Here is a 27,211-nt window from a genome sequence, read left to right as displayed (position 1 = left end):
ATGCATGTAAATGTCACTTTCACTGTTCTGAACACTGAGTGACATCAACACAGTGAATATTTCCCTCACTCTCCCTTCTTTTGCTTTTGAGACACTTTTGCAAAGTGATTATTAGTTCCACAAGCTCTGCATGGTTTTCCGTAGGCAGGGCAGTGCTCTTTGTCTCTTGCGTGTGCATTTCCACAGTATTTGCATGCTATGGGCTGTCTGTGTTCACCGTTTGTGGTGAATTACTCTGCCTCGATTGGTTTTGTCTGAATGTTTGCCTGGCAACAGCGTGAACAGTATCAACGTCGGTGCGTTGGGTTTCGATTTCCATTGCTCTCATTCTCATGTCAGTGACCTCGGCAGTGCGGCACATTTCAATGGCAGTTACTAATGTTAAGCCTCTCTCTCTTAGTAGACGCCGGCGCATGTCTTCATTTGCAATTCCCAGGACTATTTTTGTCACGAATCAGCTAATCTTTCAATCCCCTGTATTCACAAGTAGCGGCTCTTTCTCTCAAACAGGTTACAAAGTCGTTTACTGACTCACCCTCTTCCTGTTTGCAGCTTCCAAAAACGAACCGCTCCTAAATGACGTTCCTGGCGGGTTTGAAGTAATTCTCCAATGCATCCAGTATGGCCTTTCCATCACCCTGTTGTTGTGCTGTGAGGGGGAGATTGTGCAAGTAGATGTGCCTGGAATCGCTGCCCATTAAACTCCTCAGTTGCCACTTGGACCTCATTGGGTTTTTCATGTAGACCGGTCGCCAGCGCATAGTCCTTGAATTCATCCCTGAAGTTGCCCCAATTAGTATTCCAGTCCCCTGTGAGAACCATGGGTTTTGGTGGCAGAATGTTCACTGCCATAGCGATGGAATAGATCTCTTTGCCTTCAGCCATCGAGGTAGGTAGTGATGCTAACTAGCCAGCTAACAACAAGTTGATCAGTGGTGTGACGAACATTGGCAGTAGGAAACGACGTGTGTTCGCATATGGAACGTAACTGCGCCAACACTGTACTTTGCTACAAAAATAACAAACGTGTGGTTTTTCGAGACACTTCTGATATCATACAGAAACATGGTATGTTAGATTAAAGAATAAAGACAGACACAAATGTCAAGTTCAATAGCCATGTTCAAGCATTGTACAAGTCCCTACATAAGGGGGGCTGGGGAACAACCCAGCTAGTCGATTACCTATCAACTAGACTCCATAACACGCTTTGCCAGGCCAAATATATACCCTCCTTTCTTGAAACATTAATACCTGCAGTCTTTATATCTATTATAGACATGTTTGCACAGTGGCGAACCTGTTGGACTTTCAGTTGTGTGACAGGTTCGTGATGCGGAAAGGACAGCAATGGTAATACCAGCGCACTCATGTAGGAGTACACTTTTGGGCATTTCGTATATTCACTTCTTAATCCCCATTGACGCCTATCAAAGTAGTGTAGCGGAGGTATACGACTTATCAGTTATGTAGTACAATAGAGAGATCATGCACAAAGTAGCCTACACAATCGCAAAGTATGTGAAATATATTCACAAGCGCGCCGCACAGCCTAGTTTCAGAAGGATATCATCTGCAGGCAGCAAGAGCGTACAGCTCTCAACTGGTTTTGGCATGGAGCAGGTCGCATAAGAACGACATCGGTAGCCGGTAGGGTAGGTAGGAAAGACGTTTCAACTTATGATCTACAAGTAAATGGGTATGCAAACCAGGTATTGAAAAAGTCTTAGTAGGCTATTTCTGATGCACAATTCAGTCATCATGCCCACCCAATCAGATTGAGCAAAAAAAGTATTTATTATTATTACAAAAATACTCCTCACCTTAAATATATATATTTCCCCCACCCCCCCAGACCTCAAATGGTCTCAGGATGTGGTTTAAGCATTGTTGTGGACTGAGAACATCACATTTTAGTTTTTTCTGTAACAAAAAAAAGTGTGATTGAGAGTGCAAATCTTAAAAATATATAGGAATACTAATTAAAAACCATAGGAAAACATAGGGTGCCTTGCCTCCGCTGGGCAGGCCGTTTGGGAAAATTGGAGTATGCACACTTCTCCAGGCATCACTACATAGGGCCGATGGAAAGACGGCAGTCACACACAGCATGATGTTAAAGATAAGCAGTCAATTCACACTGACATAATAAGCCAGTAGTTCCCAATCATAAGGGTACAAAAACACAACCATTAGGCAAAGCATTTCCTAATCGAAATGTACAACTACTACTTCCCATTGCAAAAAACATTTCACACACAAAGTAACCGGTGAACTAAAGTTAAATGCAACAATGTTTCACACAAGTTATTTTCAAAGAAATGGCTAAGAAAAGAAAGTGAGCTCCAATAAAAAAAACTGTAACACTCACCAGATGATGATCATTTGAAACTTAACTTCTTGTTGAAAGTTATTCTTGAAAAGTGAGAAGCTAACAAATTAGCAACAACCTCTTCAATAACAACTGCTGCAGCCACTGCAAACTAGCCTACAACAAAAGATAGCTGGCTAGACCTTGAGAACTACTGCTCCCTATTGCGGAGTGACCTGCTGGTCCCACCCATTACAATTCAAAATGTGATTGGTTGATTCCACTGTCACACAAATGTTGACCTTATACAGTTGAATGGCAGATCCTTTCTGTCTTCTGGTGGCCTAGCCAATGGCTTACTTAGCTAGCTAGATTTATCTCCCCAGAGACCACCAAAGAAAAATCCTGATTGGATCTTTTTTCTCTTCAGTGTTAACCATTTCCTTTCCAACAAAAATGTTATAGATTAAATCAATATCATTGAAAATAATATAATTAGAATTATTATTATCATTGTAAATACTCGGGCTCCCGAGTGGAGCAGCAGTCTAAGGCACTGCATCTCAGTGCTTGAGGCGTCACTACAGACACCCTGGTCCAATTCCAGGCTGTATCACAACCAGCCGTGATTGGGAGTCCCATAGGGCGGTAGGCCATCATTTGTAAATAAGAGTTTGTTCTTAACCGACTTGCCTAGTTAAATAAAGGTTACAGTTTAAAAATCCTTAGGCGTAGAAGGTCTTCATTGTTTGGGTTAGTAATAATTTCTAGAGTGGCTTTATTTTCCCTCAGCATGTATTTCTTTCACCTTTCTGAATGTTTAAAGAATTCATATGTTCTTCTGAAATATGAACACATAAATACTGGATATTTTGAACTCTTACAATGGTGGAGATTTGACAAAATTACAATCATGGTGTTGAATTGGACTCTAATTTTTCTGGTCTTGATTCGGACTCAATTTTCTCTGGTCTTGGTCTTGAATCGGTCTCACTTTAGGTGGTCTCGAACACAACACTGATTCCTAGTCATGTGAAATCCTTAGATTAGGGATTAATGAATTGATTTATATTAACTGATTTCCTTAACTTTAATTCAGTAAAATATTGTTGCGTTTATTTTTATTCAGTGTAGAATAACTTCTGTAAATCTGGTAATCTCGCTTTGATAAAATAAACGTTGGAAAAGGTTCAACATTACACATTACTACTTTATTTAATGTAAACATTAATTAAGGCACTATCATTTCCTTATTATAAAACACCAGCATCAACCTGAAAGGGACAGTTTGTCACTCTTCATCAGTGAAGCATTTGTACAGACACCATCACCATATCATGTACTCTGCCTCATCATACTCATTATTTCCTCTGTTCACCTCATCCAGTTCCCTACTACATCCAAAACCAACAGAATTAACTATAAACTAACTAGTACTACATTACATGTCTCTACACACTATACAGTGAGGGAAAAAAGTATTTGATCCCCTGCTGATTTTGTACGTTTGCCCACTGACAAAGAAATGATCAGTCTATAATTTTAATGGTAGGTTTATTTGAACAGTGAGAGACAGAATTCCAGAAAAATGCATGTCAAAAATGTTATAAATTTATTTGCATTTTAATGAGGAAAATAAGTATTTGAACCCCTCTCAATCAGAAATATTTCTGGCTCCCAGGTGTCTTTTATACAAGTAATGAGCTGAGATTGGGAGTGCTCCTAATCTCAGTTTGTTACCTGTATAAAAGACACCTGTCCACAGAAGCAATCAATCAGATTCCAAACTCTCCACCATGGCCAAGACCAAAGAGCTCTCCAAGGATGTCAGGGACAAGATTGTAGACCTACACAAGGCTGGAATGGGCTACAAGACCATCGCCAAGCAGCTTGGTGAGAAGGTGACAACAGTTGGTGCGATTATTCGCAAATGGAAGAGACACAAAAGAACTGTCAGTCTCCCTCGGCCTGGGGCTCCATGCAAGATCTCACCTCGTGGAGTTGCAATGATCATGAGAACGGTGAGGAATCAGCCCAGAACTACACGGGAGGATCTTATCAATGATCTCAAGGCAGCTAGGACCATAGTCACCAAGAAAACAATTGGTAAAACACTACGCCGTGAAGGACAGAAATCCTGCAGCGCTCGCAAGGTCCCTCTGCTCAAGAAAGCACATATACAGGCCCACCTGAAGTTTGCCAATGAACATCAATGATTCAGAGGACAACTGGTGAAAGTGTTGTGGTCAGATGAGACCAAAATGGAGCTCTTTGGCATCAACTCAACTCGCCGTGTTTGGAGGAGGACCCCAAGAACACCATCCCCACCGTCAAACATGGAGGTGGAAACTTTATGCTTTGGGGGTGTTTTTCTGCTAAGGGGACAGGACAACTTCACCGCATGAAAGGGACGATGGACAGGGCCATGTACCGTCAAATCTTGAGTGAGAACCTCCTTCCCTCAGGCAGAGCATTGAAAATGGGTCGTGGATGGGTATTCCAGCATGACAATGACCCAAAACACATGGCCAAGGCAACAAAGGAGTGGCTCAAGAAGAAGCACATTAAGGTCCTGGAGTGGCCTAGCCAGTCTCCAGACCTTAATCCCATAGAAAATCTGTGGAGGGAGCTGAAGGTTCGAGGTGCCAAGCGTCAGCCTCGAAACCATAATGACTTGGAGAAGATCTGCAAAGAGGAGTGGGACAAAATCCCTCCTGAGATGTGTGCAAACCTGGTGGCCAACTACAAGAAACGTCTGACCTCTGATTGCCAACAAGGGTTTTTCCACCAAGTACCAAGTCATGTTTTGCAGAGGGGTCAAATACTTATTTCCCTCATTAAAATGCAAATCAATTTATAACATTTTTGACGTGTTTTTCTGGATTTTTTTGTTATTCTGGCTCTCACTGTTCAAATAAACCTACCATTAAAATTATAGACTGATCATTTCTTTGTCAGTGGGCAAACGTACAAAATCAGCAGGGGATCAAATACTTTTTTCCCCTCACTGTACATGGGCGGTGTGCATTTTCTGCTGGTGTATCCTGAGAGAGCTCCTCTCGGAGAACCTCTTCCCACAGTGCGTACAGGCGAACGGCCTTTCTCCCGTGTGGACCTTCAGGTGCCTCTTCAGCTGGGGCTGGCGGGAGAACCTCTTCTCACACTGGGGGCAGCTGTAGGGTTTCTCCCCTGTGTGGACTCTCTGGTGCCTCTTCAGGTGGCCAGCCTGGGCAAAGCGCATGTGACACTGGCTACAGCTGAACGGTTTCTCCCCCGTGTGCATCCTCTGGTGGATCTCCACGTGTTTGGGGAAACTGAAGGCTTTCCCACAGAATGAACACGGGAAGCGCTTCTCTTTGCCACCAGATCTACTGATGGCGTTACTACTACTGTCATTTGTCATCGGGCTTGTGTAGCTATTTAGTGTTGAGACACTGGTATTGTCTGAGGTCTGGTTTAACAGGAGGAGAGTGTGAGGAGGATGAAGGCCAGGGAGTGTCTGTGTTGTCATAGGGTCCATGTTCCAGTTGATAGATTCTATATAAGGCAGGCTGAAGGCAGCACCTGTTAGGGGGTTAAGCTGAGGCACCATCAGTCTCTCTGAATCACAACTATAGGAGCAGGACGGAGCATCGCTAGCCGAGTCTGTGTCTGTTCTCTTTCGCTGCATAGGGACACCTCCCCGTCCCCGCAGACCAAATCTACACCTCGTCCTGGTCTCAGCCAGTCTGTTGTCATGGAGACTAAATTCAGTTGGTGTTTTGTGTTCGACTGTCTGGTTCGGTGGTTAACAGTGTTGTTCCCCAGCCCAGAGTTGAGGACGCTGTCCCATCCACTGACCTCGCCTCTGGTCCTGGCCTGCTCAGTGATGTCATCCTCTCGGCCCTTAGCTGCACCAGTCTGGGTCTGGGAATCGAAGATGGCCGCACAGTCTCCTCTTTTAGCCTCCATCCAATCACCTGCAGGAAGAGTTTCGAAAATAGACTTTACAAATATGGAAGAGAGAACTCTACATATGGATTTGTTTGCTGGTCAAGTTCATGTTTTTTTTATTTTACCAGGTAAGTTGACTGAGAACACATTCTCATTTACAGCAACGACCTGGGGAATAGTTACAGGGGAGAGGAGGGGGATAAATGAGCCAATTGTAAGCTAATGTAAATGTAAACATAAGTTGTATTGATTTCATTTTTTGAATGAAGAAAAATAATAGCCAGGTGCATCACTATTCCCATTGAAGATCTATTACTGTATGAAGGCTATAAGTATTTCTCCCTTACCTTGCTCCCCCATCTTTAGTCCACTCAGCAGATCAATGTTCTCTGGTCCATCTTCTATTGTCTCCTCTTTGACCAGCTGCAGATCAGGCTTCCCATCCTCCATGTCTACTGACTGTAAGAGATACAGAATGAGAGGATGTTGGATCAAGACATCTGGGTAACACTTTACTTGACACCTAGCATCATAACACGGTCATAAGTGTTATGTTATAACAGCTGACATGACAAGTTATGGTCATAACACTGTCATAGCACATACTCAGACCTCTTGTGACATATTGCATTATTTTATGGCTGGTTATGACACCTACATAAGAGTGTCAAACCACACAAATCCTACCTAGAACATTTTCTGAATTTGACCATATTAAATGATTATTGTAATTGTGCACACATTGATGTCAGACATGCACCTTCCCCAATGCGCTGTTGCTGATGACTGGGATGAATGCAGGAGCAGATTTCAGGAGCAGGACAAGACACCCTCTTTTTGACTGACATAAGGGCATGTACGTGATAAGCCTATCTGGCTTACATGATTCTGACCATACTGGTCATAATGCTTCATGACAGTGTCAGTGTATTTTCTACAAGTTCCTTAAAACAAAAACATGACAACAACAAAGGATGTACGAAAACATTCAAAAATAAAAACTTGACAAACTTGGCAAAAAACACAGTTGAATAAATGTGGGTTTTGACATTTATGTGCCATACAATAATGTAATATTCAGTTCCCGCTCAGCCCAGTCAAAACTGTTCGCTGCTCTGGCACCCCAATGGTGGAACAAGCTCCCTCACGACGCCAGGACAGCGGAGTCAATCACCACCTTCCGGAGACACCACCTCTTTAAGGAATACCTAGGATAGGATAAAGTAATCCTTCTAACCCCCCCCCCCCCCCTTAAAAGATTTAGATGCACTATTGTAAAGTGGTTGTTCCACTGGATATCATAAAGGTGAATGCACCAATTTGTAAGTCGCTCTGGATAAGAGCGTCTGCTAAATGACTTAAATGTAAATGTAATGTAAATGTAATATGTCACAACAGGTGTAAATGTGTCATGACAGTGTTATGACCATATGACCGTGTCATAACGTTACGATGCTAGGTGTCAAGTAAAGTGTTACCAAAATTTGATATTTGCACCCTGCTATGGAGCATCTCTGATTTGGCAATGAGAGATTGTTATGAGTACTATGCAAACATGTTAGTTGATTTGTTTACTTCACACTCTCTTTAATGGTTTGATCATTTAAAGGCATGGTCCCATACTTTAGACAAAATTAATCAAGACCTGAGCTCGTATCTACAAAGCGTCTCAGAGTGGAAGTGCTGATCGACTTGTCGACATAATGAATAAGACTATGATCTAAAAGGTAAAACTGATCCTAGATCAGCACTCCTACTCTGAGAGGCTTTGTGTATACGGGCCCTGACCTAAAACCATTCAGACAGTAGTTTAGTGGGCTCACCTCAGTGAGACTGTGTGTGGTCCTGTGCTGCTCAGCTGGTTCCTCTGTGGGTTCAGGAGGAGGTGTAGTCTGGTTGTCCTCCATGACCATGGTCCCCTCAGGGTTCCCCAGACCCTCCTCACAGCCCTCCTCCTTCACCAGCAGCACCTCTGGACCCTCCTCCTCCTGGAAGAGAGAGGTGATACCAATTACACAGACATACACTCCCTCAGGTACGTACACACAGATAATAAAGTGTTTACCCATCCCCACTACGTTTGAGTCCTATACGGTAGTTACAGAATTACTTTGTTGTTAAATACATCATGGTGGACATAAATGATGTGGGTAAAAATAAGTCAATTGTGATAAGTCAAGTCAACATCAGACAAATTGGACAACTATTTTGACGTGTACAGTAGGTGTTTGCTAGTGTGTAGGTATATTTAGTAAGTCAATGGTTATAAAGCACTGTCTGGTGTATGCAGAATAGGGTGAGATCAGATATGATGTATACTAAAGATGTGGACACCAAGGAACTTGAAGCTCTCAACCTGCTCCACTACAGTCCCGTCGATGAGAATGGGGGCATGCTCGACCCTCCTTTTCCTGTAGTCCACAATCATCTCCTTTGTCTTGATCACGTTGAGGGAGAGGTTGTTGTCTCTGACCTCCTCCCTGTAGGCTGTCTCATTGTCGGTGATCAGACCTACCACTGTTGTCGTCAGCAAACTTAATGGTGGTGTTGGAGTCGTGCTTGACCATGCAGTCATGGGTGAACAGGGAGTACAGCACCCACCCGAGGGGCCCCCGTGTTGAGGATCAGTGTGGCAGATATGTTGTTACCTACCGTTGCCACCTGGGGGCGGCCCTTCAGGAAGTCCAGGATCCAATTGCAGAGGGAGGTGTTTAGTGCCAGGGTCCTTAGCTTAGTGATGAGCTTTGAGAGCTCTATGGTGTTGAATGCAAAGCTGTAGTCAATGAATAGCATTCTCACATAGGTGTTCCTTTTGTCCAGGTGGGAAAGGGCAGTGTGGAGTGCAATAGAGATTGCGTCATCTGTGGATCTGTTGGGGTGGTATGCAAATTGGAATGGGTCTAGGGTTTCTGGGATAATGGTGTTGTGAGCCATGACCAGCCTTTCAAAGCACTTCATGGCTACACACGTGAGTGCTACGGGTTGGTAGTCATTTAGGCCGGTTACCTTGGTGTTCTTGGGCACAGGGACTATGGTGAATCGGTCAGGGACAGGTTGAAAATGTCAGTGAAGACTTGCCAGTTGGTCAGCGCATGCTCGGAGTACATGTCTTGTTAATCCGTCTGGCTCTGCGGCCTTGTGAATGTTGACCTGTTTAAAGGTCTTACTCATATTGGCTACGGAGTGTGTGATCACACAGTCGTCCGGAACAGCTGGTGCTCTCATGCTTGCCTCCAAGCGTGCATAGAAGTAATTTAGCTCGTCTGGTAGGCTCGTGTCGCTGGGCAGCTTGTGGCTGTGCTTCCCTTTGTTGTCCGTAATAGTTTGCAAGCTCTGACGAGCGTCGGAGCCGGTATAGTAGGATTCAATCTTAGTCCTTCCTGTACTGACGCTTTGCCTTTTTGATGGTTGGTCGGAGGGCATAGCAGGATTTCTTATAAGTGTTAGAGTCCCAATCCTTGAAAGCGGCAGATCTACCACTTAGCTCAGTGCGGATGTTGCCTGTAATCCATGGCTTCTGGTTGGGGTATGTACGTACGGTCACTGTGGGGACGACGTCAGATGTACTTATTGATGAAGCCAGTGACTGATGTGGTGTACTCCTCAATGCCGGAAGAATCCCGGAACATATTCTAGTCTGTGCTAGCAAAACAGTCCTGTAGCTTAAGCATCTGCATCGTCTGACCACTTCCATATTGAGCGAGTCACTGGTACTTCCTTCTTTAGTTTTTGCTTGAAAACAGCAATCAGCAGGATAGAATTATGGTCAGATTTGCCAAGTGGAGGGCGAGGGAGAGCTTTGTACACGTCTCTGTGTGTGGAGTATAGGTGGTCTAGAGTTTTTTTTGTTTGTCTTTTTTCTCTGGTTGCACATGTAACACACTGTTAGAAATGAGGTAAAACAGATTTAAGGTTCCCTGCATTAAAATCCCCGACCACAAGGAGTGCCGCCTCTGGATGAGCATTTTCTTGTTTGCTTATGGCCATTTGCAACGTGTTGAGTGTGGTCTTAGTGCCAGCATCGGTTTGTGGTGGTAAATAGACAGCTACGAAAAATATAGATAAAGTCTCCTGGTAAATAGTGCTTATCATGATACTCTACCTCAGGCGAGCAAAACCTCAAGACTTCCTTAATATTATATTTTGTGCACCAGCAGTTATTGACAAATCGACACAAACTGACACCCCTTGTCTTACCGGAGACAGCTGTTCTATCTTGCCAATGCCCGGAAAACCCAGTCGTTCAACCATGACTCGGTGAAACATAAGATATATTACAGTTTAATGTCCCATTGTTAGGATAGTCTTGATCGGATATCATGTAGTTAATTATCCAATGATTGCACGTTGGCTAATAGGACTTATGGTGGGGGGATTACTCACTCGCTGTCAGATTCTTACAAGGAACCCCGACCTACGTCCCCTATATCTCCATCTCTTCTTCATGCGAATGACGGGGATTTGGGCCATGTTCGGCGTCTTAAGTAAATCCTTTGCATCTGACATGTTAAAGAAAAAATATTTGTCCAGTACCAGGTGAGTAATCGCTGTTATGATATGCTCCTTTCGGTCATAAGAGACGGTGGCAGAAACATTATGTACAAAATAACTTTCAAATAACGCAAAAAACACACACAATAGCACAATTGGTTAGGAGCCCGTAAAACTGCAGCCATCTCCTCTGGCACCATGTGTGCTGAGGTTTTTTGATTTTTTTAATCCATTTTAGAATAAGGCTGTAACGAAACAACATGAGGAAAAAGTCAAGGGGTCTGAATACTTTCCGAAGGCACTGTACAGTGGGGGAAAAAAGTATTTGATCCCCTGCTGATTTTGTACGTTTGCCCATTTACAAAGAAATGATCAGTCTATCATTTTAATGGTAGGTTTATTTGAACAGTGAGACAGAATAACAACAAAAATATCCAGAAAAACGCATGTCAAAAATGTTATAAAATGATTTGCATTTTAATGAGGGAAATAAGTATTTGACCCCTTTGCAAAACATGACTTAGTACTTGGGGGCAAAACCCTTGTTGGCAATCAGAGGTCAGACATTTCTTGTAGTTGGCCACCAGGTTTGCACACATCTCAGGAGGGATTTTGTCCCACTCCTCTTTGCAGATCTTCTCCAAGTCATTATGGTTTCGAGGCTGACGCTTGGCACCTCGAACCTTCAGCTCCCTCCACAGATTTTCTATGGGATTAAGGTCTGGAGACTGGCTAGGCCACTCCAGGACCTTAATGTGCTTCTTCTTGAGCCACTCCTTTGTTGCCTTGGCCGTGTGGTTTGGGTCATTGTCATGCTGGAATGCCCATCCATGACCCATTTTTAATGCCCTGGCTGAGGGAAGAGGTTCTCACCCAAGATTTGACGGTACATGGCCCCGTCCATCGTCCCTTTGATGCGGTGAAGTTGTCCTGTCCCCTTAGCAGAAAAACACCCCCAAAGCATAATGTTTCCACCTCCATGTTTGACGGTGGAGATAGTGTTCTTGGGGTCATAGGCAGCATTCCTCCTCCTCCAAACATGGCGAGTTGAGTTGATGCCAAAGAGCTCCATTTTGGTCTCATCTGACCACAACACTTTCACCCAGTTGTCCTCTGAATCATTCAGATGTTCATTGGCAAACTTCAGACGGGCATGTATATGTATTCTTGAGCAGAGGGACCTTGCGGGCGCTGCAGGATTTCAGTCCTTCACGGCGTAGTGTGTTACCAATTGTTTTCTTGGTGACTATGGTCCTAGCTGCCTTGAGATCATTGACAAGATCCTCCCGTGTAGTTCTGGGCTGATTCCTCACCGTTCTCATGATCATTGCAACTCCACGAGGTGAGATCTTTCATGGAGCCCCAGGCAGAGGGATACTGACAGTTCTTTTGTGTTTCTTCCATCTGCGAATAATCGCACCAAATGTTGTCACCTTCTCACCAAGCTGCCTGGCGATGGTCTTGTAGCCCATTCCAGCCTTGTGTAGGTCTACAATCTTGTCCCTGACATCCTTGGAGAGCACTTTGGTCTTGGTCATGGTGGAGAGTTTGGAATCTGATTGGTTCTGTGGACAAGTGTCTTTTATACAGGTAACAAGCTGACATTAGGAGCACTCCCTTTAAGAGTGTGCTCCTAATCTCAGCTCGTTACCTGTATAAAAGACACCTGGGAGCCAAAAATCTTTCTGATTGAGAGGGGATCAAATACTTATTTCCCTCATTAAAATGCAAATCAATTTATAACATTTTTGACATGCGTTTTTCTGGATTTCTTTGTTATTCTGTCTCTCACTGTTCAAATAAACCTACCATTAAAATTATAGACTGATCATTTCTTTGTCAGTGGGCAAACGTACAAAATCAGCAGGGGCTCAAATACTTTTTTCACCCACTGTATATGCCTTATATCACACAATGTCTGGATGCAATATTCTACCCAGGAATATTCAACACTAATACATCTGAAATACATCTATTCCAAATACATCTGTGGATCTTTTCTGTTGACAACAATAAAAATGTATCTTTGTCTGTAATGCAGGGTTTGATCTAAACGATCTACTTTTTATGTTGTAGAGTGGAATAGCTCCTCTCTGAGAACCTCTTCCCACAGTGTGTCCAGGCAAACATCCTCTCTCCCTTGGGGACCTTCTGGTGCATCTTCAGCTGGTGCATGTGGTAGAACCTCTTCTCACACTGGGGGCAGACAAACGATTTCTCACCTGTGTGAACCATCTGGTGGATCGCCACCTTCTGGGGGCAGCTGAAGCCTTTGTTACAGAACATGCAGAGGAACCGTTCCACTTCACTATTGCCTGTTGTGGCTCCCCCTCCTGAGGCTGGGCTTTAGCTCTGTTGTTTTTATGTCAATACCTGATCGAAAAGGACGTTCCCGGTTGACTCAGAAGGCCCCATCGATATGGACACTGGGTCGTAATGCCTGAGTGAGTAAGTGGGTCGCAACTCCTGGATTCGTCTAAGCTTTCCCTGTAATCGAAGAAATCTCTGCCCTTTATTTGTGGTGCAACAGAAATAAAAATTATAACAAATGCGCTTTCTCCCACGTTGGATAGCGGTTGCTGTCCGCGGTTCAGAAACATCAGTGCGCTGTTGAATTGGCTCCTTTTCCTAGACCATGTTGCTACAGTTGAAATCGGAATTTTACATACACTTAGGTTGGAGTCATTAAAACCCGTTTTTCAACCACTCCACAAATTCCATGTTAACAAACTATAGTTTTGGCAAGTCGGTGAGGACATCTACTTTGTGCATGACACAAGTAATTTTTCCAACAATTCTTTACAGACAGATTATTTCACTGTATCACAATTCCAGTGGGTCAGAAGTTTACATACACTAAAAGTGTCTTTGGAAAATTCCAGAAAATTACGTCATGGCTTTAGAAGCCTTCTGATAGGCTAATTGACATCATTTGAGTCAACTGGAGGTGTAACTGTGGATGTATTTCAAGGCCTACTTTCAAACTCAGTGCCTCTTTGCTTGACATCATGGGAAAATCAAAAGAAATCAGCCAAGACCTGAGAAAACAAATTGTAGATCTCCACAAGTGGTTCATCCTTGGGAGCAATTTCCAAACGCCTGAAGGTACCATGTTCATCTGTACAAACAATAGTACGCAACTATAAACACCATGGGACCACGCAGCCGTCATTCCGCTCAGGAAGGAGACGTTCTGTCTCCTAGAGATGAACGTACTTTGGTGCGAAAAGTGCAAATCAATCCCAGAACAACAGCAAAGGACCTTGTGAAGATGCTGGAGGAAACAGGTACAAAAGTATCTATATCCACAGTAAAACGAGTCCAATATCGACATAACCTGAAAGGCTGCTCAGCAAGGAAAAAGACACTGCTCCAAAACCGCCATAAAAAAGCCAGGCTACGGTTTGCAACTGCACATGGGGAAAAATATTGTACTTTTTGGAGAAATGTCCTCTGGTCTGATGTAACAAAAATAGAACTGTTTGGCCATAATGACCATTGTTAAGAAAAAGGGGGATGCTTGCAAGCCGAAGAACACCATCCCAACTGTGAAGCACGGGGGTGGCAGCGTCATGTTGTGGGGGTGCTTTGCTGCAGGAGGAACTGGTGCACTTCAAAATAGATTATCATGAGGGAGGAACATTTTGTGGATATATTGAAGCAACATCTCAAGACATCAGTCAGGAAGTTAAAGCTTGGTCGCAAATGGGTCTTCCAAATGGACAATGACCCCAAGCATACTTCCAAAGTTGTAGGAAAAATGGATTAAGGACAACAAAGTCAGGGTATTGGAGTGGCCATCACAAAGCCCTGACCTCAATCCTATAGAAAGTTAGTGGGCAGAACTGAAAATACATGTGCGAGCAAGGAGGCCTACAAACCTGACTCAGTTACACCAGCTCTGTCAGGAGGAATGGGCCAAATTTCACCCAACTTATTGTGGGAAGCTTGTGGAAGGCTACCTAAAATGTTTGACCCAAGTTAAACAATTTAAAGGCAATGCTACCAAATACTAATTGAGTGTGTAAACTTCTGACCCACTGGGAATGTGATGAAAGAAATAAAAGCTGAAATAAATCATTCTGACATTTCACATTCTTAACCTGTTGGGGCTAGGGGGCAGTATTTTCACGGCTGGATAAAAAAAATGTACCCGATTTAATCTGGTTACTAATCCTACCCAGTAACTAGAATATGCATATACTTATTATATATGGATAGAAAACACCCTAAAGTTTCTAAAACTGTTTGAATGGTGTCTGTGAGTATAACAGAACTCATTTGGCAGGCAAAACCCTGAGACATTTTCTGACAGGAAGTGGATACCTGATGTGTTGAATTACCTTTAAGCCTATGCCATTGAAACACACAGGGGTTGATTAATGTTTTGGCACTTCCTATTGCTTCCACTAGATGTCACCAGCCTTTACAAAGTGTTTTGAGTCTTTTACTGTGAGATCTGACCGAACAAGAGCTTTGGAACGGTGATGGCCGATTAGACTCTGGCGCGCGAGTTCATGTTGGGTACCCTCGTTCCAATACGTTATAAAAGAGAATGCATTCGTCCACCTTGAATATTATTCATGTTCTGGTTAAAAAAGGCACTAATGATTTATGCTACACAACGTTTGACATGTTTGAACGAACGTAAATATATTTTTTCCCCTCGTTCATGACGAGAAGTCCGGCTGGCTTAGATCATGTGCTAACAACACGGAGCTTTTTGGATATAAATGATTAGCTTTTTTGAACAAAACTACATTCGTTATGGACCTGGGATTCCTGGAAGTGACATCTGATGAAGAGAATCAAAGGTAATGGATTATTTACATAGTATTTTCGATTTTAGATCTCTCCAACATGGCCGTTTGTCTGTATAGCAAAGCGTATTTTTCTGGGCGCAGTGCTCAGATTATTGCAAAGTGTGATTTCCCAGTAAGGTTATTTTTAAATCTGGCAAGTTGATTGCGTTCAAGAGATGTAAATCTATAATTCTTTAAATGACAATATAATATTTTACCAATGTTTTCTAATTTTAATTATTTAATTTGTGGTGCTGACTTGACTGCCGGCTATTGGAGGGAAACGATTTCCTGAACATCAACGCCATAGTAAACCGCTGTTTTTGGATATAAATATGAACTTGATAGAACTAAATATGCATTTATTGTCTAACATAATGTCCTAGGAGTGTCATCTGATGGAGATTGTTAAAGGTTAGTGCATCATTTTAGCTGGTTTTATGGTTTTGGTGACGCCTGTCTTTGAATTGACAAAACATTACACACAGCTATTGTCAATGTACTCTCCTAACATAATCTAACTTTATGCTTTCGCCGTAAAACCTCTTTGAAATCGGACAACGTGGTTAGATTAAGGAGATGTTTATCTTTCAAAGGGTGTAAGATAGTTGTATGTTTGAAAAATTTGAATTTTGACATTTATTTGGTTTCAAATTTGCCGCTCTTGAAATGCACCTGCTGTTGATAGGGTGCACCACGGGTGGCACGCTAGGGTCCCACATAGCCCCAAGAGGTTTTAAAATAAAGTGGTGATCCTAACTGACCTAAGACATGGAATTTTTACTAGGATTAAATGTCAGGAATTGTGAAAAACTGAATTTAAATGTATTTGGCTAAGGTGTTTGTTAACTTCCAACTTCAACTGTATGTGCATAATAGCTAAATTAACCAGCATATTGGTGTTGAGAACAATGCAGCGGAGGCAGCAGCAGAGATCGGAGATGAGAAAACAGCCCTTGACTTAATTGTCTAAGAAACGTGAGGAGAGAGGAAACCAACTTAATTAGGTCTATAATCAATAGCCTAACTGTTAAATGTGCCTGGCTTTATGAATCATCCATATACAGTACCAGTCATAAGTTTGGACACACCTACTCATTCAAGGGTTTTTTCTTTATTTTTTTACTATTTTCTACAGTGTAGAATAATAGTGAATACATCAAAACTATGAAATAACACACATGTAGTAACCAAAAAAAGTGTTCAACAAATCAAAATATATATTGTATTTTATATTCTTGCAAGTAGCTACCCTTTGCCTTGACAGCTTTGCACATTCTTGGCATTCTCTCAAAGAGCTTAAACTGGAATGTTTTTCCAATAGTCCTGAAGGAGTTCCCACATATGCTGAGCACTTGTTGGCTGCTTTTCCTTCACTCTGCAGTCCAACTCATCCCAAACCATCTCAATTGGGTTTAGGTCGGATGATTGTGGAGGCCAGGTCATCTGATGCAGCACTCCGTCACTCTCCTTCTTGGTCAAATAGCCCTTATACAGCCTGGAGGTGTGTTGGGTCATTGTCCTGTTGAAAAACAAATGACAGTCCCACTAAGCGCAAACCAGATGGGATGGTGTATTGCTGCAGAATGCTGTGGTATCCATGCTGGTTAAGTATGCCTTGCAATTCTAAATAAATCACTGACAGTGTCCCCAGCAAAGCACCACATGCTTCACGGTGGGAACCACACATGCAGATATCATCTGTTCACCTACTCTGCGTCTCAAAGACATGACCAAAGAACAGATTTCCACCGGTCTAATGTCCATTGGTCGTGTTTCTTGGCCCAAGCAAGTCTCTTCTTCATACTGGTGTCCTTTAGTAGTGGTTTCTTTGCAGCAATTCGACCACGAAGGCCTGATTCACACATTCTCCTCTGAACAGTTGATGTTGATCTCTGAATAATTTATTTGGGCTGCAATGTCTGAGGCTGGTAACTCCAATGAACTTATTCTCTGCAGCAGAGGTGACTCTGGGTCTTCCTTTCCTGTGGCGGTCCTCATGAGAGCCAGTTTCATCATAGCGCTTGATGATTTTTGCGACTGCACTTGAAGAAACTTTCAAAGTTCTTGAAACTTTCCAGATTGACTGTCGTTTCTCTTTGCTCATTTGAGCTGTTCTTGCCATAAAATGGTCTTGGTCTTTTACCAAATAGGGCTATCTTCTGTATACACCCCTACCTTGTCATAACACAACTGATTGGCTCAAACGCATTAAGGAAAGAAATTACAAAAATGTACTTAAGACACAACTGTTAATAGAAATGCATTCCAGGTGACTACCTCATGAAGCTGGTTGAGAGACTGCCAATAGTGAGCAAAGCTGTCATCAAGGCAAAGGGTGGCTATTTGAAGAATCTCATAGGTTGATTTGTTTTAACACTTTTTTTGGTTACTACATGATTACATATGTGTTATTTCATAGTTTGTCTTCACTATTATTCTACAATGTCGAAAATAGTAAAAATAATGAAAACCTTGTAGGTGTGTCCAAACTTTTGACTGGTACTGTCTTTTTACAGAAATAAGACAGATCCTGCCTCTGTTTCCTGTTTGAGTGTTTGTTTAATAGCCTACTGATTCCGTGAACACCAAGCCTCACACAACAATTTAATAAATTTGGCTGTTTTATAATCATTGCTATGCTGTAATAAAAGCTTTACACTTTTTTGTTATAACAGCCTCTCTGGTATTATTTATAATTTATTTATTTTTTTTAAATTTTTTACACTGTTCTAAATTGTCAAATTATGTATAATAATAATAATAATAATAATAATAGTCCTCCTTTGTCCATGATCTCCTTGTTAGACGGCTCAAATCAATATCGGTCGGACTCCCGCAGGCACTGCGGGTTATGAGTCAACCCGCACATCACTAGCCTACATTATATTCACTGTTTTTATGCACGTTTTTGGGGTAATAAAATTCTATATGATGCAAACTAGTAAAAAGATCACATTTGGGATCTAGCTAAAGATTACCTCAATTGGGTAAATGCAGATAGTATTTATTAGGATCCTCATTAGCTGTTGCTGAAGCAGCAGCTACTCTTCCTGGGGACCACACAAAACAACTTCAATAGACAAGAACAGCTCAAGGACTGAACTACACACACGTGTCAAATAAAAACAACACAACCAAAAAATCTAGACATAAGGTGCCTTCAGAAAGTATTTTATTAAAAATTAAATACAGAAATATCTAATTGACATAAGTATTCACACTGAGTCAATAAATTGTAGAGTCTCCTTTGGCAGCGTTTACAGCTGTGAGTCTTTCTGGGTAAGTCTTTAAGAGCCTTGCACACCTGGATTGTACAATATCTGCACATTACTTATAAAAGCTCTGTCAAGTTGATTGTTGTCATACCATAGATTTACAAGCAGATTTAAGTAAAAACTAACTCTGCCATTCAGGAACATTCAGTCTTCTTGGTAAGCAACTCCAGTGTAGATTTGGCCTTGTGTTTTAGGTTATTGTCCTGCTGAAAGGTGAATTCATCTCCCAGTGTCGGGTGGAAAGCAGACTGAACCAGGTTTTCCTCTAGGATTTTGACTGTGCTTAGATCCATTTGTTTCTTTTGTTATCCTGAAAAACTACCGTCCTTAACGATTACAAGCGTACCTACCCATAACTGAGGATTTGTGGGCCCATACCAAACCTTTTCAACTTCCTGAGGGGAAAGAGGCGCCGTCACGTCTTCTTCACGACTATGCATGTGAGTGGACCATTTTAAGCCCTTAGTGATTTGGCACCGAGGACCTTGAAGCTCTCAGTCCCGCTGACGTGTATGGGGGTGTGCTCGCCCCCCCGTAGTCCACAATCAGCTCCTTGGCCTTACTGACGTTGATGGAGAGGTTGTTGTCCTGGCACCACACGTCACTGCCCTCCTCCCTGTAGGCTGTCTCATCGTCGCTGGTGATCAGGCTTATTACCGTCATGTCGCCAGCAAACTTGATGATGGTGTTGGGAGGTGTGCGTGGCCACTCAGTCATGGGTAACAGGGAGTACAGGAGGGGACTAAGCACACACACCCCTATGGGCCCCCGTGTTGAGGGTCAGCGTGGCGGAGGTGATGTTGCCTACCCTCACCACTTGAGGTCAGCCTGTCAGGAAGTTCAGGATCCAGTTGCAGAGGGAGGTATTCAGTCCCAGGGTCCTAAGCTTGGTGATGAGCTTGAAGGGGACACTGGTGTTGAACACTGGGCTGTAGTCAATGAACAGCATTCTCACATAGGTGTTCCTCATCTAGGTGGGTGAGGGCAGTGTGGAGTGCAATTTGAGATTGTGTCGTCTATGGATCTGTTGGGGCGGTATGCAAATTGGAGTGGGTCTGGGATAATGGAGTTAATGTGTGCCATAACCAGCCTTTCAAAGAACTTCATGATTACAGATGTTAGTGCTACATGGTGGTAGTCATTGTGGCATGAAGCTTTTGAGTTCTTGGGAACAGGAATGATGGTAGTCATTGTAATATGTGGGGATTACAGACTGGGACATGGAGAGGTTGAAAATTACAGTGAATATGCCTGCTAGCTGATCTGTGCATACAATGCTGTGTGTTGCCTTGAATTAGTTCTGGATTTGGGGACTGAAGAGACCCCTGGTGACATGTCTGGTGGGGTATGTACTGTATGTCTGTCAGAGCTATATGTACGTTGATTATACAGACAATTTGGAATTTTAACCTGTTTAGGATAGGGGGCAGTATTTTCACGACCGGATAAAAAAACGTACCCGATTTTAATCTGGTTATTACTCCTGCCCAGAAACTAGAATATGCATATAATTAGTAGATGTGGATAGAAAACACCCTAAAGTTTCTAAAACTGTTTGAATGGTGTCTGTGAGTATAACAGAACTCATATGGCAGGCCAAAACCTGAGAAGATTCCATACAGGAAGTGCCCTCTCTGACCATTTCTTGTCCTTCTATAGCCTCTTTATGGAAAAAAGAGGATCTCTGCTGTAACGTGACATTTTCTAAGGCTCCCATAGGCTCTCAGAAGGCGCCAGAACGGGGAATGATGACTCTGCAGTCCCTGGGCGAAAAACAGTAGGGGTTTTGGAAAGTGGTCGATCTGAGAACAATGACACGGGTGCGCGCGTGCATGTGAAGACTCCATTTTCTATTTTCAGTTTTTGAACGAAAACAAGGTCTCCCGGTCGGAATATTATCGCTATTTTACGCGAAAATTCGCATAAAAATTGATTTTAAACAGCGTTTGACATGCTTCGAAGTACGGTAATGGAATATTTAGAATTTTTTTGTCACGATATGCGCCGGCACGTCACCCTTCGGATAGTGTCTTGAACGCAAGAACAAAACGCCGCTATTTGGATATAACTATGGATTATTTGGAACCAAAACAACATTGGGTGTTGAAGTAGAAGTCCTGGGAGTGCATTCTGACGAAGAACAGCAAAGGTAATCCAATTTTTCTTATAGTAAATCTGAGTTTGGCGAGTGCCAAACTTGGTGGGTGTCAAAATAGCTAGCCATGATGGCCGGGCTATCTACTCAGAATATTGCAAAATGTGCTTTCACCGAAAAGCTATTTTAAAATCGGACACCGCGATTGCATAAAGGAGTTCTGTATCTATAATTCTTAAAATAATTTATGTTTATCGTGAGTAATTTAGTAAATTCACCGGAAGTTTTCGGTGGGTATGCTAGTTCTGAACGTCACATGCTAATGTAAAAAGCTGGTTTTTGATATAAATATGAACTTGATTGAACAAAACATGCATGTATTGTATAACAATGTCCTAGGAGTGTCATCTGATGAAGATCATCAAAGGTTAGTGCTGCATTTAGCTGTGGTTTTGGTTTTTGTGACATTATATGCTAGCTTGAAAAATGGGTGTCTGATTATTTCTGTCTGGGTACTCTCCTGACATAATCTAATGTTTTGCTTTCGTTGTAAAGCCTTTTTGAAATCTGACAATGTGGTTAGATAAAGGAGAGTCTTGTCTTTAAAATGGTGTAAAATAGTCATATGTTTGAAAAATGGAAGTTTTGGGATTTTTGAGGAGTTTGTAATTCGCGCCACGCTCTATCATTGGATATTGGCGAGGCGTTCCGCTAGCAGCACATCAAGATGTAAGAGGTTAAACAATAATATTTATCATAAAAACAAGAATTGATGCAGTCAATCTCTCCTGTACTTTGAGCCAAGAGAGACTGACATGCATACTGTTGACATTAGCCCTCTGTGTACGTTGAAGGGCAACACTTGCTGCTCTGTTCTGGGCCAGCTGCAGCTGTTCTAGGTCCTTCTTTGCAGCAATTCACCATATCACAGGGCAATATGGTCAAGATTAGATAAAACTAGAGCCTGCAGGACTTGTTTGGTTGACAGTGATGTTAAAAATGCTGAGCATCTCTTTATCCTCTCCACATCTTTACAACAATTGAATCAATATGCCTCGACTGACAATTTACATTCTAAGGCAGGGCTCTCCAACCCTGTTCCTGAACAGCTACCATCCTGTAGGTGTTTGTACAACAGTACTATAGCACACCTGATTCTAATAATTAGCTGGTTGATAAGCTGAGGTTAATTACAATTAGGTTTGGAGCAAAAATCTACAGTTGGGTAGCTCTCCAGGAACAGGGTTGGAAAGTCCTGATATACAGAAGATAGCCCTATTTAATAAAAGACCAAGCCCATACGTGGAGAGGCACACAGCAGAGAACCAAAAAACAGAATTAACTACCATTGTTGCTGAGTGTGTGGGGGACAGCAGTGAGGTGAGCGCTGTCTGGTAGCCATGACTGTGGTATACTGAACTGCATCGCCCCCTAGTGGTCATGCAGGACCATATCTGCATTGTACATTATGATTTTTTTTCTTGTTTGAATTAGTTTAATTATTTTTTGTATTTTTTTTTTACATTTGTCACAAACCTATTACCGGTACATGAGTTGAATTGGATTACAATGTTGTTGGGAAGTCTCTAAGCTCCCCTATGGCAGATAAATAAGGATGTACATGTAAGCAAGTGAATAGCTGCGGGGAGCCTTTCTGAAATAAACTGGCCACATTTGATGTACTGTAATTTTGATGTAATACTATGACACTAACCTCTATCACGATAACATGCTGGGCTAAGGTTCCACTCCCCTCATCAACAGTGATTGGTTGGTCATCTCTCCATGTATTGTGTCCCGCTGGCTTCACAAAGCTCCTGTGGCCTACAGTGAGATGTCCTTCACCTGAGAGTGATTGGGTAGAAGAGGTGGTTGGGTTAACTACTGTCAATGCTCAACGGTATATTGTACACTATTGACACTGTCTAGAATTGGCCAGGATGTAAGGTAACACTACCTATAACTTGTTGATATACTATGTATTGATCGATGTATTATGTTCCATGCATCACATTATTTTCATTGAGTAAATAATAGGAAATGCAGTAAATGAAGAATCTGGTTAGAATATGATATTGTGTGTTTGTGCAAGAGTCGTAATCAAGGGAATTATTGCATACTATCCCCAAAAAAGACCAAGACCCAATTCTGGTTAACCATATCTGTGGTAAACACATCTGAAGTCAAACATGCGCAGAGGGGAACGGGCCTACCTCTAGCCATTCCCCTGTATCGGTCAAGGATCTTGACATTTCTGGGACGACTGGAGAGGACGCGCTCCCGTGTCACCTTCAGTTCCTGAAGCTGTAGTTTCCTCCGCAATACCCGGTTTTCTTTCTGGCTTTGAGTTATTTCCAAACGAAACACTGCATAATCGTCGTCTACGAGTTTGCAGATGTCTTCCACGGCTGCATTTGCTAGCACCTCCATGATGGAGGCTATTTGAGTGTGAAAACCCATAAATTTAACGTTAGCCATTGTTCGCTAGCTAGCGTTACCTAAATAACATTTATCAACCAAGTCCTGTCTCCAACGTCAATTAAACACTACCTGGGGATAAGTATGTGAAGTTGTGCAGTTAAATAAGTCATATTTTAAGTTACAGGGTATTAATAAACGTCTAAATAAAAACGCGAATGTGGAAATTGTTTTAAGTCACTGTTCACTTCCGTTTACACAGAAGACAAAGGATGTTATTGGTTGACGTCGAAGCTGAAAGGGTGTGGTTAAATGAAAAAGGAATGCGGGCTGTTCTTTGAATTACGGTACTGCTAATTACGTTACAAATCAAATGTACTATGATCAGTATATTTCAAGCTCATCACAGACTTTTTTAAAAATAACTGTATTAACAAGAATAGTGTAGAAAGTAATATGACTTTTTCATTTACATCACCTCAGTACGGTAAACATTAAACTATCCTTGTTCTAACCTAGGTTTACTGTCTTTCTAAAAACATGTATTTACACAAGCCTGTTTCAAGTAACAAGCTAATGAGTGGTGTGAATGTAATTACCCTCTCACCCCAAGATACTTCACATGATAACTATAATATGTCAGATAAAAATCGGTTCCCAGATATCCGCTGTGTAAAACTCAACTTTGAGCTCCCTCCTTGACCTCTCGCCATTGTGTGGGTGTTGTTGGGATTGTGTGCTGTGTTATAGGCTAGGTACCACTTGTGGTAAACACCCATGCTGACCATGTCTGTATTGGTAAGCATGAGGTAGCTGAAGAAGGCTAGACTCAGGTCCAGACCAAGGCCTCCTATGAGCCCATTCACCAGGCATTAGACGAGACCCTGAAGGAGAAGAAATACTTCCTGTTAGACCCCCACCAGGGGGGCCTCCCACCACTCTCTGTAAAGGCAGGGTGACCTGCTCTGTTCATGATGGATACTGTGGTGTTTGTATCATAGGAACAGGAGGGTCTATCTCTATCAGCCCCAGGCCTTGCTTCATCCCTGCACTGAGACTGTGAAGAGAAGGGTCTGGGCTGCAGACTGGGTCCCTGACTGGAGCCTCCGTCTCTCTGATGACCACCAGTACTGAAGTTGTTCAGTCCACCTGTCCACTGGTTGTGTTCTGTGTGGTGGTGGAGTCTCTGTCCCTCGCGGTTCGGTCCTGGTTCCAACTCGGGAAAGAAGAGCAATGGCTCCTGATCCAGGGTTCTGATCCGGGGCCAGGGTTTGTGACTAGCCGCTTCAGAGGTCCAGTCTCTCCCGCCATCAACACTGGATATCAGCAGGTCCTCATTGACTGCAGACTGTAAACACAAATTGTACAGAAAAGCATAAAGGTTTATATAAGAAACTGTTTGCTGTTCACACAGAAACATGACACAATATTATAAAATGTTAACCACAATCTCATCTCTAACAGTGATTCAAGTACCTAACAATATGGAGCCATTGGAGTTCATTATAAAAAAAAGTATATATTTGTTGATTCAAGAATTAAGTACGATGTTTTGGTTCTACTGAGATGAGAAACTCTGCAAAAATAACCAAGTCAGTCAGCGCAAAGTCAATTTTGTATTTAATTTCAACAAAATGGTCATACATAACGTGAAGTACAGTACTTTTATTTCACAAAATGATACGTGACAAGTAGAATAACTTTTCTCACTATGGTAACACTTTACATTTTCTGTAAATCTTGTCCCCTCGCTTTGATAAAATGAATTGTAGAATACTTTGGAAAATGTTCGTCATTACATTACACACATCTTCACTAATTCATGTCAAGTAAACATGAGGTAGGCAGGTAGCCTAGCGGTTAAGAGTGTTTGGCAACTAAGCGAAAGGCCGTTAGCTAAAGAAATATATATATATTTCGATGTGCCCTTGAGCACCTAACCCTAATTGCTCCAGGGGCACCGTCAATAATGGCTGATCCTTGGCCTTGACCCCAGGCTCAGGGGGAGTTTGGAAATGCACAAAAGACATTTCACACTCGTACAGGTTACCTACTTGTACATGCAGTGAAACAGGATAAGTGTAAGACTTTGGCGTTGCCAGCTATATTCATTCCGTCTCTACTACTGTCATTTGTCAATGGGCTTGTGTAGCCACTCAGTGTTGAGGCACTGGCATTGTCTGTGGTCTGGTTTAACATTAGAGGAGTGTGAGGAGGATGAAGGCCAGGGAGTGAATGTGTTGTCGCATGGTCCATGTTCCAGTTAATAGATCCTATAGAAGGCAGGCTAAAAGCAGCACATGTTAGGGGGTTAACCTGAGGTGCCATCAATCTCTCTGAATCACAACTATAGGAGCAGGACGGAGCATTGCTAGCCGAGTTTGTGTCTGTTCTCTTACGGACACCTCCAACAAGTCACATAATTGGTTACATGGACTCACTCTGTGTGCAATAATAGTCTTAAACAGGATTTTTGACTGACTACCTCATCTCTGTACCCCAGAAATACATTTATCTGTAAGGTCCCTCAGCCAAGCAGTGAATTTCAACCACAAAGACCAGGGAGGTTATACAATGCCTTGCAAAGAAGGGAACCTAATATCCCTTTGAGCATGGTGAAGTTATTTATTACACTTTGGATGGTTTATCAATACACCCAGTCACTACAAAGATAGTTACAGAGGTTAATGGCTGTGATAGAAGACTGACGATAGATCAACAACATTGTAGTTACTCCACATTAATAACCTAAATGACAGAGAAAAAGAAGGAAGCCTGTACAGAATAAAATGTGGCAAAGAAATCAACTTTATGTCCTGAATACAAAGCATTATGTTTGGGGCAAATCCAACACAACACATCACTGAGTACCACTATTCATATTTTCAAGCATTGTGGTGGCTGCATCATGTTATGGATACAGTTGAAGTCGGAAGTTTACATACACTTAGGTTGGAGTCATGAAAACTCGTTTTTCAACCACTCCACGAATTTCTTGTTAACCTGTTGGTGACCCCTTCCCGTTCTCATCCCGTTAACGGGATTGATTTTGACAACAGCCAGTGGAAAATCAGAGTGCCAAATTTAAAACAGCTAAAATCTCATAATTCCATTTTCTCAAACAATCAACTATTTTACACCATTTTAAAGATAAACTTCTCGTTAATCTAACCACATTGTCCGATTTCAAAAAGGCTTTACGGCGAAAGCATAAAATTTGATTATGTTAGGACATAAACTTAACAAGAAACACCAAACAGCCATTTTCCAAGCAACTAGATGCATCACAAAAACCCAAAACACAGCTAAATGAAGCACTAACCTTTGACAATCTTCATCAGATGACACTTCTAGGACATTATGTTACACAATACGTGTATGTTTTGCTCGATAAAGTTCATATTTATATCCAAAAACAGCATTTTACATTGGCGCGTAATGTTGAGAAATGTTTTCCCTCCAACCCTCCGGTGAATGAGCACAATGAGCACACATAGTACGTAAATTCTCATCGTAAACATTGATCAATATAGAAGTGTTATGCACAGAATTATAGATACACTTCTAAATGTAATCGCTTTGTCAGATTTCAAAAAAGGTTCACGGCGAAAGCACAATTTGCAATAATCTGAGTACAGCCCAGATGACACTAACAACTAGCAAACAGAAACCTGCCATCTTGGAGTCAATAAAACTAAGAAATAACATTATAAATATTCACTTACCTTTTGATTATTTTCATCAGATGGCACTCCCAGGAATCCCAGCTCCACAATAAATGTTCGATAAAGTTCATATTTATTTCCAAATAATCAATTTTGTTCACGCGTTAGGTTCACTATCCAAATCCACAACGCGCGTGCTTATTTAGTCCAGACGAAAA

General features: G+C 42.1%; 2 protein-coding genes across 2 annotated transcripts in view; both read right to left on the bottom strand.

The window, feature by feature from the left end:
* The window catches only part of LOC106602468 (uncharacterized), a 29,361-nt gene extending 5,744 nt beyond the window's left edge, over nucleotides 1-23,617 (bottom strand). The window contains exons 1-5 of the mRNA XM_014195137.3: nucleotides 23,124-23,617; nucleotides 22,625-22,755; nucleotides 8,068-8,232; nucleotides 6,592-6,703; nucleotides 6,152-6,270 (exon numbers count right to left, since the gene is read on the bottom strand). Of these exons, the coding sequence (XP_014050612.3) occupies nucleotides 6,152-6,270; nucleotides 6,592-6,703; nucleotides 8,068-8,232; nucleotides 22,625-22,755; nucleotides 23,124-23,388 (792 nt within the window). The 5' untranslated portion in view covers nucleotides 23,389-23,617. The remainder of the gene's footprint in view (nucleotides 1-6,151; nucleotides 6,271-6,591; nucleotides 6,704-8,067; nucleotides 8,233-22,624; nucleotides 22,756-23,123) is intronic.
* Nucleotides 3,501-5,981, bottom strand: LOC145878568 (uncharacterized). Its single transcript, XM_082973910.1, has one exon. The coding sequence runs from the start codon at nucleotides 5,979-5,981 to the stop codon at nucleotides 5,316-5,318; it is 666 nt and encodes a 221-aa protein (XP_082830036.1). The 3' UTR covers nucleotides 3,501-5,315.
* Nucleotides 23,618-27,211: the final 3,594 nt, after the last annotated feature.

The sequence above is a fragment of the Salmo salar genome, chromosome 04, assembly GCF_965601325.2.
Source record: "Salmo salar chromosome 04, fSalSal1, whole genome shotgun sequence".
Classification (NCBI taxonomy): domain Eukaryota; kingdom Metazoa; phylum Chordata; class Actinopteri; order Salmoniformes; family Salmonidae; genus Salmo; species Salmo salar.
This window is presented reverse-complemented; position numbering and strand designations above follow the sequence as displayed.

Bases quoted from the DNA above. Each gene is read 5' to 3' on its own strand.
- LOC145878568 (XM_082973910.1), bottom strand. From the start codon at position 5,981: ATGCAGCGAAAGAGAACAGACACAGACTCGGCTAGCGATGCTCCGTCC.